This window comes from Macrobrachium nipponense, chromosome 4 (genome assembly GCF_015104395.2).
Source record: "Macrobrachium nipponense isolate FS-2020 chromosome 4, ASM1510439v2, whole genome shotgun sequence".
Taxonomy (NCBI): Eukaryota; Metazoa; Arthropoda; class Malacostraca; order Decapoda; family Palaemonidae; genus Macrobrachium; species Macrobrachium nipponense.
This window is the reverse complement of record NC_061100.1, coordinates 86,434,824-86,449,446: the sequence shown is the minus strand read 5'-3', so window position 1 is coordinate 86,449,446 and position 14,623 is coordinate 86,434,824. Positions and strand designations below refer to the sequence as shown.

General features: G+C 38.1%; 2 protein-coding genes across 4 annotated transcripts in view; both read right to left on the bottom strand.

The window, feature by feature from the left end:
- Positions 1-14,623, bottom strand: part of LOC135210986 (transmembrane protein 17B-like) — a 708,558-nt gene that overhangs the window by 459,492 nt on the left and 234,443 nt on the right. The gene's annotated exons all lie outside the window — the stretch shown is intronic.
- Positions 1-14,623, bottom strand: part of LOC135210983 (non-lysosomal glucosylceramidase-like) — a 343,346-nt gene that overhangs the window by 128,187 nt on the left and 200,536 nt on the right. The window contains exon 9 of the mRNA XM_064243984.1: positions 1,974-2,093. Within this exon, the coding sequence (XP_064100054.1) occupies positions 1,974-2,093 (120 nt within the window). The remainder of the gene's footprint in view (positions 1-1,973; positions 2,094-14,623) is intronic.

Below are 14,623 nucleotides of genomic sequence, written 5' to 3'. Positions count from 1 at the left end.
CCTGTGCACTACAAAGATCTGCTCTAGAAGGGTTCCAGTTACTTGGTCCCTAAACAAGGTGCTTATACTTAATTAGCCTTGCAATTCAGTGAACCTGACACAAACCACAGGTCTTACTCTTAGAGGGGGACAACTACAAATCATAAGTTACAGCATGTAATATTCTTGATTGCATTAGCATCAGATGCTTGTATTAGCAAACTGAGGTCTTGTAGAAAGGGACAATACATCATGCAAAGAGCTGACAATTAATTTTTATTGTCCTCTGGCCTGTCATTCCTGGCCAAGAATAAGACTCCTTTAAGAAGGAAATCTCCTATTCTAAGTAAACTATAATTAGCAGACAAAACATTATGCCCAGTTCATGCACTTAAGGTTAACCTAGAGGTCATGGCAGACATCCCAAAAGGTCAGTTTTTCCCACACTCCAGCAACACTTGCCACAAGTTTGAACAAATTCAACTACACTGTGTATCGGTAAGTGGTAGAGATATCTTGACCCTTAGGTGCTGCAGTGGCAAACCACAGGTCTTCCCAACAGGCGAGTATGCTATTTATCGCTGGGGAGAGTTTGACATTACTGCAACCATACCCAGCATGCTTAGGTCTAAGTCACCAGAGAACTTCACCCTAAAAAATGTAAGTTTGCACTTGGTTTCTTGTTCTTTGCTACCAAACCTAAAGGTATTTGGAATAAAGAATGGGGCCTTGAAACTAGTGGCTTGACCCTGGACCAAATACTCTTTTGGGTTGTTATGATTAGAATCCAAAAGCTTTTCGTCACCTGTCAATTTCTTTGTAAAGCTCCTTGAGGATGAGACAGCAACTACACAATTCTGGTAGTCACTGTTGATTCCTCAAACACTCCTACTTCCCTGATGAAAAGTCATAGGTTTTGGGTACGGCATCTTCCTACACTGACTAACAGAAAGGAATGGCATCTTGGTCATATGTAAACAATATGACGGAGCGTATGCGCATAACAATTTCTTCTTCTTCTTGCGCATTTGACTTAATACTTAAACTGGGTATTAGCGTTCGCTAAGGATAATAGAAAGTGCCCATTATCCTGAGTCTGTTTATACTGTATTACATGTTATAATGTTTATCATTATGACACAATACCCGACCATAAGACCAGTTAAGAGAATTCTTTGACATTAGTCTGACCACCATGGAACTTCTAGATAGAACATGGAAAGGGTACTCCTTGAGGAATCGACAGTGACTACCAAAAATAGTTTTTTCCTAATTCAAAACCTGTTTTTTCTTGTCATCAAGACTTCAGGCATTACATGTTTATGATATAAGGCTAATTGTGATCAATGACTTTGTCAGGAAACAATACATAATTCTCCCTAGACACTTCAAAAATAAAAATAAGGAGGTTAAGCTGACTCAGGGATGCAAGATAAATAATAAGAGTGATTCTCATATGCAAATAATCTACAATAGTAATCCAAACAGAGTCTGGGAAACTTCAGGAACAAATTTTTAACATTTGACAACACATATGAAGAATGAAGCAAAATGATAGGTCATGCAAGGCTATGTTGACTACCATTTTAAATTTTCATTTTAACACATACTAGTGTCTTTTTCTTTCTTTTCAGCTAAAAATAGGGTTAATTTTATGTAATGGTCTGTGATAAATAAAAAAAATTTGTCAGTGAAATTCTTTATCTAAAATCAATATTTAAATTATTTAAAGTACCACAAACAGAGGACGCTGTACCTTATCATGGCATATTCTCACTCTGTGAGTGCACTGATCACGAGATGTTATATAAATTGAGTAATTCTTATGTAAATGTATCAAACCCAACCTCAAAACTACTTAAAATAAGTGGCAAAAAAAGATACAAAAGGCAAAAAAAATTCATAATAATTAGTTTTTCCTAATTTTTAGTTTTTGACAACATATTATTTTATGTAATCTAATTTTCAAAAAAATCAATAAAATCAACACATACCGTGAATCATAAGAAGGCAATGGTGCACTGAGAGGAGGCATTTCTAACCACACAGAACCACCATCAGATATAAAGTAGAGTTCATTGAAAATTGCACTTTTGAACCAATCAGGAAGACCTCTGAAAATTATAGAAAATGAGAAAAGATTACTTAGAGTAAAAATAATGGGCAGACAAATATACTGAAAAATCAAATATAGTACTAATGAAGAACTTTTGAACACAGTGAATACTACCATAAATTAAAAACAATACTACCTAGCAAATGAATCCACGACAAATCCATACCACTGGTGTAAGCAATGTACAGTAGACCCTTGACTCACGAACGCATTGACCCACGTACAACTCGATCCCCGACCAAAATTATAGGTAAAATTTCACCCTTGACCTACGAACTAACTTTGAGATACGAACAAAAAAAAATGCGGAAAATAAAAATTCTGTTTGGGTCATGAACTAATTTTGAGACATGAACATTTGAAAAATACTGGAAATTTCTGGAAAATAACAATTCACTTTGTTTCACAAACTAATTTTTAGACACAAACATTTGAAAAATGCGCGAAATCGCCCAGCACACGTGAGAGCGTTTGAGTTGCCATGGGAACAGCCATCCTCCAGCCGCCCACGCACGGCGTCACCCACGCATCGCTCTTTGTCTCATCTCATTGTGTACAAGACGTTCGTCAATTCGCTTAGCATTTTTTGCGCTAAAACTTGTGATTTTCTTCATAATGGGCCCTAAGAAAGTGAAGAGTGGTGGTGAAAGTAAGAAAGTGAAGAGTGATGGTGAGAAGAGGGTGCAGAGGAAGATAACCATTGAAATAAAGAAAGAAATTATAGAAAAGTTTGAACGTGGTGTTCGCGTGACCGATATCGCAAGTGAGTACAAGATGGCCAAGTCGACAATTTCGACAATTTTGAAAAACAAGGATGCCATTAAAGAAGCAAATGTTGCGAAGGGAGTGACAGTACTAACCAAGATGAGATCGCAAACCCTCGAAGAGGCAGAAAAAATAATTTTGAAGTGGGTACATGAGAAACAGATGGCAGGTGATAGTGTAAACGAGCCGATCATCTGCGAGAAAGCTCGGCAAGTGTATCAGAGTTTGCTGAAGGAAACTCCTTCTACTAGTGCCACGCCAGATGATTTTAAGGCTAGTAAAGGGTGGTTTGATAACTTCAAGAAAAGAACTGGAATTCACTCTGTAATTAGGCATGGTGAGGCTGCTAGCGCAGACAAGGCTGCTGCTGAGGCATTCGTGACTGAGTTTGCCGAGTTCGTGGAGGCCGAAGGATACGTCGCTCAACAGATTTTCAATTGTGATGAAACGGGCCTCTTCTGGAAGAAGATGCCCAACAGGACATTTATCACCCAAGAAGAGAAGGCGCTCCCAGGCCACAAGCCAATGAAGGATAGGCTTACGCTTTTGTTATGCTCAAACGCAAGTGGCGACTTGAAACTAAAGCCGCTACTTGTCTACCATTCAAATAACCCGCGTGCCTTTAAGCAGCACAACGTAAATAAGGCCAGACTGCCTGTAATGTGGAGGGCCAATACAAAAGCATGGGTGACACGGAACTTGTTTATGGAGTGGATTGATGAAGTGTTTGCGCCGACCGTGAGTCAGTACCTAACAGAGAACAAGCTACCCCTGCGGTGCCTTCTGATCATGGATAATGCCCCGGCACACCCTTCGTACTTGGCTGACTGCAGTGAACATGACTTCATTCAGTTCAAGTTCCTTCCACCCAACACGACCTCTGTTCTCCAGCCCATGGACCAACAAGTCATTAGCAATTTTAAGAAATTATATACGAAGGCGCTCTTCTCCAGATGCTTCCGTGTAACTGAAGAGACAAAATTAACCTTAAAAGAATTTTGGAAGAAGCACTTTAATGTTTTTCACTGCATAACCCTCATTGATAACGCATGGACTGAAGTTACGTACCGCACATTAAATTCTGCGTCGGAAAACGGAAACTTTGGCCCCAGTGCGTAACTGTCCGTGACTTTGAGGGCTTCGATGCAGAGATTGTGCAAGAAATTGTGTCCATGGGCAACAGTATGGGTCTACAAGTCAACGACGAAGATGTGAAGAATTGGTCGCTGAACATTCAGAAGATTTGACTGCGGACGAACTTGTTCAACTCCACAAAGAGCAGCAGGAGCAACTTGCTCGGGAGCAATCAACTGACGAAGAGGAGGCTGGGGAGGAAGTTACAGATGTCAGCAGTGATGTGATAAAAGCCGCATTGGAAAAGTGGAATGATGTCCAGTGCTTCCTTGAATTGTATCATCCGGACAAAATTGTTACGAACAGGATCGTGAATATGCTCAATGAAAATTTAATGAGCCATTTCAGAAAAGTTATGCAAGGAAGGAAAAGGCAACAGACATTGGATAAGTTTGTGATTAAACGTTCACCAAAAAAACCTAGAAGAGTTGAATCTCCGGAACGAGATCTCCCCGACCTGGATGGGGGAGGGTCTCCTTCCGCACAATAACCTCCTCCCCACCCACCACCCTCCTCTTCTCTTGTCCGTCAAGCCAGAAGTCTCGCCAGTCATAGTAAGTGTTCACTTTACAAACGTTTTTATAGTGTTAGTTTACCATTTTAAATTATATTATTAGATATATTAAGGTTTTTTACACTGACTTTTACATTATCTGTGTAAAATAAGGCAAAATATACATAATATATATTGGTTCGTAGGGGTCGAGAACCAATTAATATTATTCCCATTAAACCTTATGGGGAAATTAGCTCCGAGTCACGAACAATTTGGAACACGACCAAGGTCTAGGAACGGATTGTGTTCGTGAGTCAAGGGTCTACTGTACTACTAAGTATGGTATAGATCACTTAAAACGTGCGTTCAAAATATGTTTCACAAATAAAATTAAGATTTTCCTCAAAAATAAGACCCAAATTGGCTCATATTATTTCTAACTTACAATAATGTTAAATACAAGTCATTCCAAAAGATCCATGAAATCACTATGTACACAAGGAATCGTTTCCAAAGACCCAATTTTATAACATATACTGAAGATTTCCTAAGAAATAATTGTCATATTGTACCACCTTATAACTCACCCAAGCTCAGGTGAAAGCTATTAAGAAAGCAGCTTCATACTTGAGAAAATGCATAAAATTCTACTTCTTAAGGTAAAATCTGAAATATTCCCATAAAATATGTCAAACTTGGACCAACTAACAACTTACTCATGACTGGGAATGATCCTGCAAGCCATACTGTACAAAGCCTATTGTGTATGGATAGGTGAGATATGCAACAGAGATTAAAAAGATGAAGTTAGGTCTTCAACAAAGACTGAATATGAATAGGACAAATGGCATTCATGGCAACCAGTGAGCCAGAATTAGGCTGGGAGAAGTGAGCATTGAGAGTGTTCAAATATCTGAGCTTGATAAAAGATGCAGTGGGTGATAACAAAAATGAGATTAACCATCAAATTCAACTTGAACAGAATAGTATTTGGGAAGGTGTATTCTGCAAGGTATAGGTGGTGGAAAGGCATACTATGTTATATGTACCAGATACAGCACCACTGAAGAAAACAACAAAATATGTTAGACATGAAAGAAATGAGGATGCTCAGATGGAAGAGTGGAGTGACAAAGAGATACAATAAGAAATTATTTAATCAAAGGCTCAGCAAAAGTCTGAAGCATCAAAGAAAGCCCAAGAATCAAAATTGTGATGGTTTGAGCCCCTGATGAGGAGGGGAGAAGATTAGCACCATGTTGTAGTAGAGATCTTAGGAATGGAAGTGCTGGGGATACAAAAAAGAGGGAGGCAAAAGAGATAAATAAATTGCATTCAAGATACGAGATACAAAGGATTACGTAAATGGAGGACACAAGACAGAAACACCTGGAAAAAGGCTCATTTAAACAACTTATATGAATTAAGTTGAGGAAAAAGAAGAAAAAGGAAGCATGGCTCATAAAGCATTAATAAAGTTATAGATGACTTAGGTTAGCTACAAGTCCCTACTGCTATAGGAAATAACTCCTGTGAGCAACAGCATAAGCTTAGTGATGCCCCTTTGCAAAAGACTGTCAGGCAAATGGTGTTGGCACCTCTAGTAATACTGGTATTACTAGGAGTGTAAATTGGCACCCCCAAGCATATGTGGAGATAAATATCAGCACAAGCAAAGAAATGTTAACAGCCCATCAGGGAATGAAGAATGACGAGATTCTCCAAGTTAAGTTAAGCCCTTCTACATCCACTTATTAAAACAAGGCAAGGAATTTTCTTTTACTGCCTCAACTTACAACTCTAAGAGCTGCCTCACAGCAATAATCCTATACAAGAAGACTTCATATAGCACATTAGAGGGCTACAGTGCATTAAATATACATATCAAGGCATTGGACATAAAATAACCATGCAGATATAGTGCATGTGGATTACTATAAACATTTGGACTTTCACATAAACTTATTAAACATAAATTACATAACAGAATGACAGAAACAAATGCTATTACAACAGAATAGATCAAATCGCATAGATGACATTAAGCGGATGTCATAACTCTTAATCCTCATTCTAAATAATAATAATAATAATAATAATAATAATAATAATAATAATAATAATAACAATAATAACTTAAGAAGGCATATGAATATAATAAATATAAATAATTGACTACTTGAGGCACTAATACAACAAGAAAAGCCCTCACTAAATACAGCACAGGAAGTGCTATTTCTCCCCATAACTTGAGCAGGCATAAGAACATATAAATTATCGAATACCCGAGGCACTCCTCATACAACAAGAAAACCCCTCACTAAATATGACACAGGAGGCACTCTTCCTCCCCACCAGCTCAAGAAGGCATATGAATAGAAGTATTGTATATAATTGACTTAACTGGAGTGCTCCTCATATAAAAACAAAAGCCTTCACTACATACAATGCAGGAAGTGCTCTTCCTCCCTACCAACTTAAAAAGTCATATGAATGCAAATATAAATAATTGACTTAATTGAAGAGCTCCTCATACAACAACAAAAAAGCCCTCACTAACAATACGACACAGAAAGGGCTCTAACTCCCCACCAACTTAAGAAGGCATATGAATATAAATATAAAAAATAATAATAACAGTAATAAGTAATAATAATAATTATAATAATATACCACAAACATGGCTAATAGAATACCTGAAAATATATGGGGCAGGGTAAAACAACATCAGATTCCTAAAAAAATGCAATGAACAACTGGAATACAGTACAGGCAGTCCCCGGGTTACGACGGTCTTGGCTTACGACGTTCCGAGGTTACAACGCTTTTCAATTATATTCATCAGACATTATTTCCAGGGTTACGACACATGTTCCAGGGTTACGACGCCTACAACACTCATCTGGCAGATGAAATATGACACCAAAAATGAAAAATAATCAATATTTGAAGGTTTTTTGATGAAAAATGCCATAAGACTGCCTGTACTTACAAGCTCTGGGATAAGACTAGCTGAGGTTAACATCTGGAGAGGAACTTTTCAAGGCGACTCACTGTCCCGACGAGTAGCCATAATTCCTATGATAAAAGTACTACTGCAGAAGATGGACGCTGGGTACCATCTCAAGACAGAAGGCAATAGAATTAGCCTTCTGATGTTCACAGATGACATCACCCTGTATGTTAAGAACATCAAGGAAAAATAGATACCCTAATCAAGACTGTGAGGACTGTATCTGGGGACATCAGGATGAAGTCTGGAATAGAAAAATGCTTACTGGTCAGCATATTAAGAGTTAGGTGACAAAGACTGAATGGATAAAGCCACCCAACAGGAATAGCATCAAACACATAGATGAGACAGTATACAAATACCTGGGAAGGATACACATGACAATACACAAAGCACTACACCCAAGAACAGATGCAGACAGACTGCATAACATGAAAGGAAGGAGCGAGAGGTATACTAAGCATGGAGGACTGCATCAACATCAAGCGCAGAGAATTGGAGCAATACCTGAAAATCAGTGCAAACGAGTGGCTAAGAAGCACATGGGAGGGACTGATAAAAGCAGACAAAGAACCAGCAATGTCAAGAGATAAGAAAATGAAAAACACAAAAAAAAGGAATGGCACAGCAAACCAATGCACAGACAATACAATACAGACTAAAGAACTGGCCAGCATCAAAGAATGGCAATGGCTACAACGGAGAAACCTAAAGGAGGGAATAAGTGGAAGGAATGCTAACAGAGGCACAAGATCAAGCCATAAGAACCAGATATGTTCAAAGAACAATAAATGGAAATAACATCTCATCCATATGCAGAAAATGCATTATGAAAGACAAGACCATAAACCACATAGCAAGCGAATGTCCAACACTTGCACAGAACCAGTACAAAAAGAGGTATGATTCAGTTGCAAAAGCCCTCTACTGGAGTCTGTGCAAGAACCAGCTAGCTTGAGGTAATAAATGATACAAACACCAACCTGTAGGAGAGATAGAAAACAATCAGGCAAAGATTCTCTGAGACTATGGTATTATAATAGATAGAGTGATATGTGCCAATAGACCAGACTTGACTCTTACTGATAAATTTAAGAAGAAAGTATCACTCATTGATGTCGTAGTACCATAGGACACCAGAGTAGATGAAAAAGAAATTCATAAAAATTGATGAGAAAGAAATTCACAAAAATTGATTAGCATCCAGACCTGAAAATAGAAATAAGAAGGATGTGGGATATACCAGCGGAAACTGTACCCATAATCATAGAAACACTAGGCCCAATCCCAAGATCCTTGAAAAGGAACCTGGAAAAAATAGATGCTGTAGTAGCTCCAGGACTCATGCAGAAAAACATGCTATTTAAAACAGTGCACATACAGGCAGTCCCCAGTATCGGCAGGCTGGATATATGGTGATCCAGTTTTAGGGCGCTAAAATGCTCCAAGTTCTGTTTATCAGTGCCATAGAGTGCAGATAATAGAGTTATGGCACCATAACATACCTAACAGAGGCCCGATTGACCAGTTATGTTATTGTAGCCATAAATCACTGAGTTTTGGTTAATAGTGGTTTTTGCTTATCAGCACTCCACTGAGAACAGAACTCCTGCCAATAAATAAGGATTGTTTGGTGTGTCTATTAATACATACAGACTATTATATATATATCTAAATCTCTAATATATCTATAATATCTATATATATATACTATATATCTTAGTCATATATAATATATATATATATAATTCTTATTTATTTATATTATCTATATAATATATACTTTATATTATCTATATAGATATTATATTATTATTATTATTATTATATATATATATATAATATATATCATATGCATATATATATATTATAGGTTATATATATATATTATAATAATATAATATATAAATAAATATATATATATATTATCTAATATATATATACTATTATATATAAAAATATAGTATATATATCTATATAATTATATAATATATATTATATCTATAAATAATAAATATTAAATATAAATAATATATATATATAAATATAAATAAATATCAAATATAAATATAGTATAGATATATATATATATTAATGAATATTATTATATATATATATTAATATATATATATATATTTAAAAACAAGTGCAAGAGTAGGGAGGAGTCAATACCATAAGGTGCTGAAAGCACAGACTGAGTGACAATATAATGGGAATAAAGGATTGTCCTTCACCTTCCATTGACTGATGTCTACTGGTTGATAGAACCGCCTACAATTTTCACTATTATATATATATATATATATAATATTTATTTTATTTTGTCTAGTTTATAGTTAAAATACTTATATTTATATATTTATATATATATATATAGAGATATATAGTATATATAGATACATATATAGATATTTATATATATATATATATATATATATAGAATATATATATATATATTATATAAAATATATATATATATATATATATATTAGATATACATAAGATATATATATTATAGTATATATATATATGGATATAAATATATATAATATATATATATATATATATATATATATATATATATTATTCATATACAATATATATATATATATATATATATATATATAGTATAATATATATGTATATATATATATAATACTATATATATATATATATATAACAATATATATATTAATTGTATTATATTATATATATAATATATTATATATATATTAGCATATATATATAGTGAAAATTGAAGGCGGTTCTATCAACCAGTACACATCAGTCAATGGAAGGTGAAGGACAATCCTTTATTCCCTTATATTGCCACTCGGTCTGTGCTTTCAGCACCCTTATGGTATTGACTCCTCCCTACTCTTGCAGTTGTTTTTATATTTGTAAACTTTTTTAAAACTTTTAATATGTATTCCAAGTTTGTGATTTTAACTTTTTTAGCTTGATAATGGGACTTTGTCTTGAAACGTCGCGACAATAAAAGTACATATAATAGGATAAAGGATTGTCCTTCACCCTGCATCGAATGATATATATATATATATATATATATATATATATAATCTATATATATAATATATATATAATATATATATATAATATATTATTAATAATATATAAATAAATATAAAATATATATATTATTATATATATATCAATATATATATATATTATATATAATATATATGTATATATGACTGATCTGTATAGAAAATTCACGTGTGAGACGTAACGGAAAATCTACTTGATGTTTGTGCGTATGTATGATCAGAGAGTAACGACAGATATCGCTGATTCATCGAATGCCCATATGATCGTTGGTGGCGTGGCGTGGGTGATTCAAATGAGTGCCATACATCGAAGACCCTTATTGGTTCCTTTCAATTATAAGAGGCCAATCAGCTTAGACCTGTGACCCAAACAAGTTCAGTTTGAAAAGTTAAGAGCCAGTAGGGAATTAGTGGTCGACGGGTCAGGGCGCATCTCAAAGACAGTGGTCGGCGCGTGTCACCTTAGAGTACCTTCCAACTATATAATAATCATATAATCAGTAGCGTAATATTAGCACAGGGCCCTGTGTAACTATTAAGGAAAAATACACGTGTAATTTTATCTTACGCGTTTCATTGTACTGGTAGAACCCTTGTATGATCGAAAATCAGGTCATATAAATTGGTGTCAGTCGTGGGGTCTTGCCAGTGCATACTAATTAACAGCGTAATTGTGAAGGTGAAATAAACAATGCAAACTCGAAGAAAAGCGGCGCGCGACGGCGGGAGTGCCAGTACTAGCAGCACGAGTGCTAACAATAACAGTGCCGAGAAAAAGGACAATGTGAATGATCCGGCAATGGCAACAATTATCCAACGCGCGGTAGAAGAGTTACACAAATTAACAAAGATATGCAACAAAAATCCCGTCGACCCACCCACATTTCGGCCAATGCGCGTCGTTCACGCAGTGCGATCAGACGGAAAAGTAGAAAAACTGCAGTGCTAGATGGATCCGTGCCTGAGTTTGATAACTTACGCACTGGTGAAGGCTTCCTTTCGATCGAGACCTTTATAAAGTGTGTTGAAAACGCCACAATTGGTTGGACAGATAGAGAAAAGATTGTGCAAGCGAAACAGATCATCGGTGATGCAGCACGACAGATCAGGAGCTGGGACGTCCGTTATTCGGCAGACTGGGGTACTTTTAAACAGCACCTCACTCAGCAGTTTGCCATACATCGAGAGGAAAAGATGGGGCTATTGGAAGGTTATGACCCCAGGTTGCGGGTGGGAGTGTCGATTTCAGCCTTCTACTATCGCGTCTGTGAGGACTATGAGTCCCTCACCCCTAATGAAGATCAGACTGTAGAGGGAAAAGAAAACTTCTGTCGACGCATGCTGAAATGAATTCTTCCCACCTCCGTAGTGGGATTTCTTGTTGACGACAAGAGGCCCTTACACACCTTGCTGCCGAAGGTACAACAACTATTCGACCACAGACGACGCCAGCAAACAAGGATGGGGGCACAGGCCACCTCCCAACCGGGTTGTTGCAACAACGGTTAACGAATCTGACCCAGCGAATCCTCCGCCAGCCTCACCCACCATCCAGGGGGCCGGGTCACGCACCCAGGGGCCTCGAAGAGGCAAGGGGAAAACAGCCGGGAATTACACGGTTGGCCGTTGCTGGGGGTGTGGGAGAGAGGGCCACCTGATTGCCCAGTGCCCCTCTTTCATCGAGCCACGACGTTGTTTTCGATGCAAAGCAACAGACCACCTCGTGAGCGCTTGTTCAAAAAACGACGACGGCCAGCGAAACAACTTCCCCCCGTCCCCCACCAAGGAGAGGGAATGGGAAGGTGGCGTGGAGGAGGAGTTGGGAGGGACCCCCGACTACACCCACGGCCGCCGGGTCCAAAACAACGACCGTGTCCCCGGTAGGACAAGGGACGCCTTGTCGGGGAGGAGGGGGAAGTCAGCCAACCCCTCGAGAAGTAGTGGATAGCCCTCCCCCACCCGTCGCTGCCCATGCCCGGTCGTTCAGAGTGCCAGGAGAAAGGCAAGAGCCTATCCCCCACTCTCAATCCATGAAGGAAGCCGTGGTGCCGATCGTGCAAATATGGGTAGGGGAGTGACAGGGAAGGGCGTTGATCGACACTGGTGCAAGTGTGTCTCTGTTAGAAGAACACCTGGTGACAGGATCGGTGCTGCCGATGAAAGGTTCTTTGGTTTTGAGTACTGCAGGTGGTCATCGGATGGTAACCCAGAGGGCTGTGAAACAACAGGTAACCATCGATGGGCGAGTGGTGATACATACCTTTTATGTAGTGCCAGCATTACAAGTAGAAGGAATTTCAGTTATTTTAGGAATTGATTTTGTGGATAGGAACGAAATAAGAGTGGCTGGCACAGCCGGGAAAGGGATCGAGGTATGTTTAAAGGGACAAAGAATTCCCACAGAGGGGGAGAGACCGAGGTGCCTACGAGTCTCCCTTAAGTCGAAGGGAGCTGGGGGAAAAGTACCCGCTGCCCCAGAGGCAGGAGATGTGGCACCACCCCGGACCCTCTCATCCCTCGCCGTGACACCCTCATGGAGCATACCAGAAGGCACTTTAGTTATGATCAGACCCCATAACAAATGGGACGATTTTATCATTCCGGGTCTGAGTGAGGTAATACAGGGAGAAATTAATGTGCCATTTATGAATGTCAGTGACCAGCGTATCGTACTAGACAGCGAGTCGATATGCGACCTTGAACCTTGTGAAATAGCAGATGCTTCCTACACTCTCGCGACCTTGGGTAGCACGTTTCAAGGTCGCAGTGAGGAACGTCTAAGTAGACTCCTCCGGACAGCTGGTGGGTTCTACCCTGTTACTTATCAGAATATTGTCAAAGAAACTCGTAGAAGGTTATCAAGATGTAATCGCGATTGGCGACGAAACCCCAGGCAGAGTAAATAGTTTTCCTTTTGTTATAGAAACCGGGGGTGGGGCATCCACCCATAAGATCTAAGCCTTATAGAATACCAGTTTGTTATCAGCGGGAAGTGGAGAGCGAGATTAATAATTAAGGGAACAAGGGACAATTAGAGAAAGTGAATCCCCCTGGCCTCGCCATCGTGATAGTTAAAAAGAAGGATGGTTCTCTTTGGCTATGTGTTGATTATAGAAAGTTGAATATTATCACAAAAGACAATGCATTTCCATTGCCCTCTATCGAAGAGTTGTTGATTAAGGTCATGGAGAGTAAATTCTTCACCACCTTAGATTTAAAGTCAGGTTATCATCAAATACCTATAGATGAGAGTAGCAAGGAAAAGACAGCCTTTTATGCTAATGATCATTGTTTGAATATAATACCTCCCTTTTGGGGTTAAAGAATGCTCCTGCTCATTTTTCACGTGTTAATGATGTCCGTATTAGCTCCGCTATTAGACATAGCGTGTTTGTTTATTTAGATGACATAATCATAATAGGGGCTACAGTAGAAGAACACAAAAAGAACATTATTGAAGTTTTAGAAGCTTTAAAGCGACAGGGGATGAAAATTAATCTAACCAATGTAAATTCTTTCAGCAAGAAGTTGAATTTTTGGGGCACATCGTAACATCTGAAGGCCTTAAGCCTTGTGCCGATAAAGTAGCAGCAATTAGAGAATTTCCCAGACCGAAGAATGCAAAGGAAGTAGCCAGTTCTCGGGTGGGGCTCGCGGGCTACTACCGTAAATTCATAAAAGATTTCAGTAAAATAGCGAGACCGCTAGATTCATTGAGAAAGCAGAAAGATTTTCATTGGGAACGGGAGGAAGAATCGCTTTTCAAGAATTAAAGATTTCACTCACTAGTAATGAACTATTAGCTTATCCAAGTTCGATCGAGCATTTATAGTAACCACTGACGCGAGCAGTATAGCTATTGGGGGAGTGATTCTCAAGTTGACGATGTCAGGGGAATGAAAAAGCCTTTGTTTTGCATCACGATCATTGAAAGGAGCGGAGAAGAATTACAGTACCTTCGATAGAGAGGCATTGGCTATTCTATGGATGCTGGAGAGACATCGCTATATTTTTATTGGGGCATAAAGTAAAGATTAACACAGATCATCGCC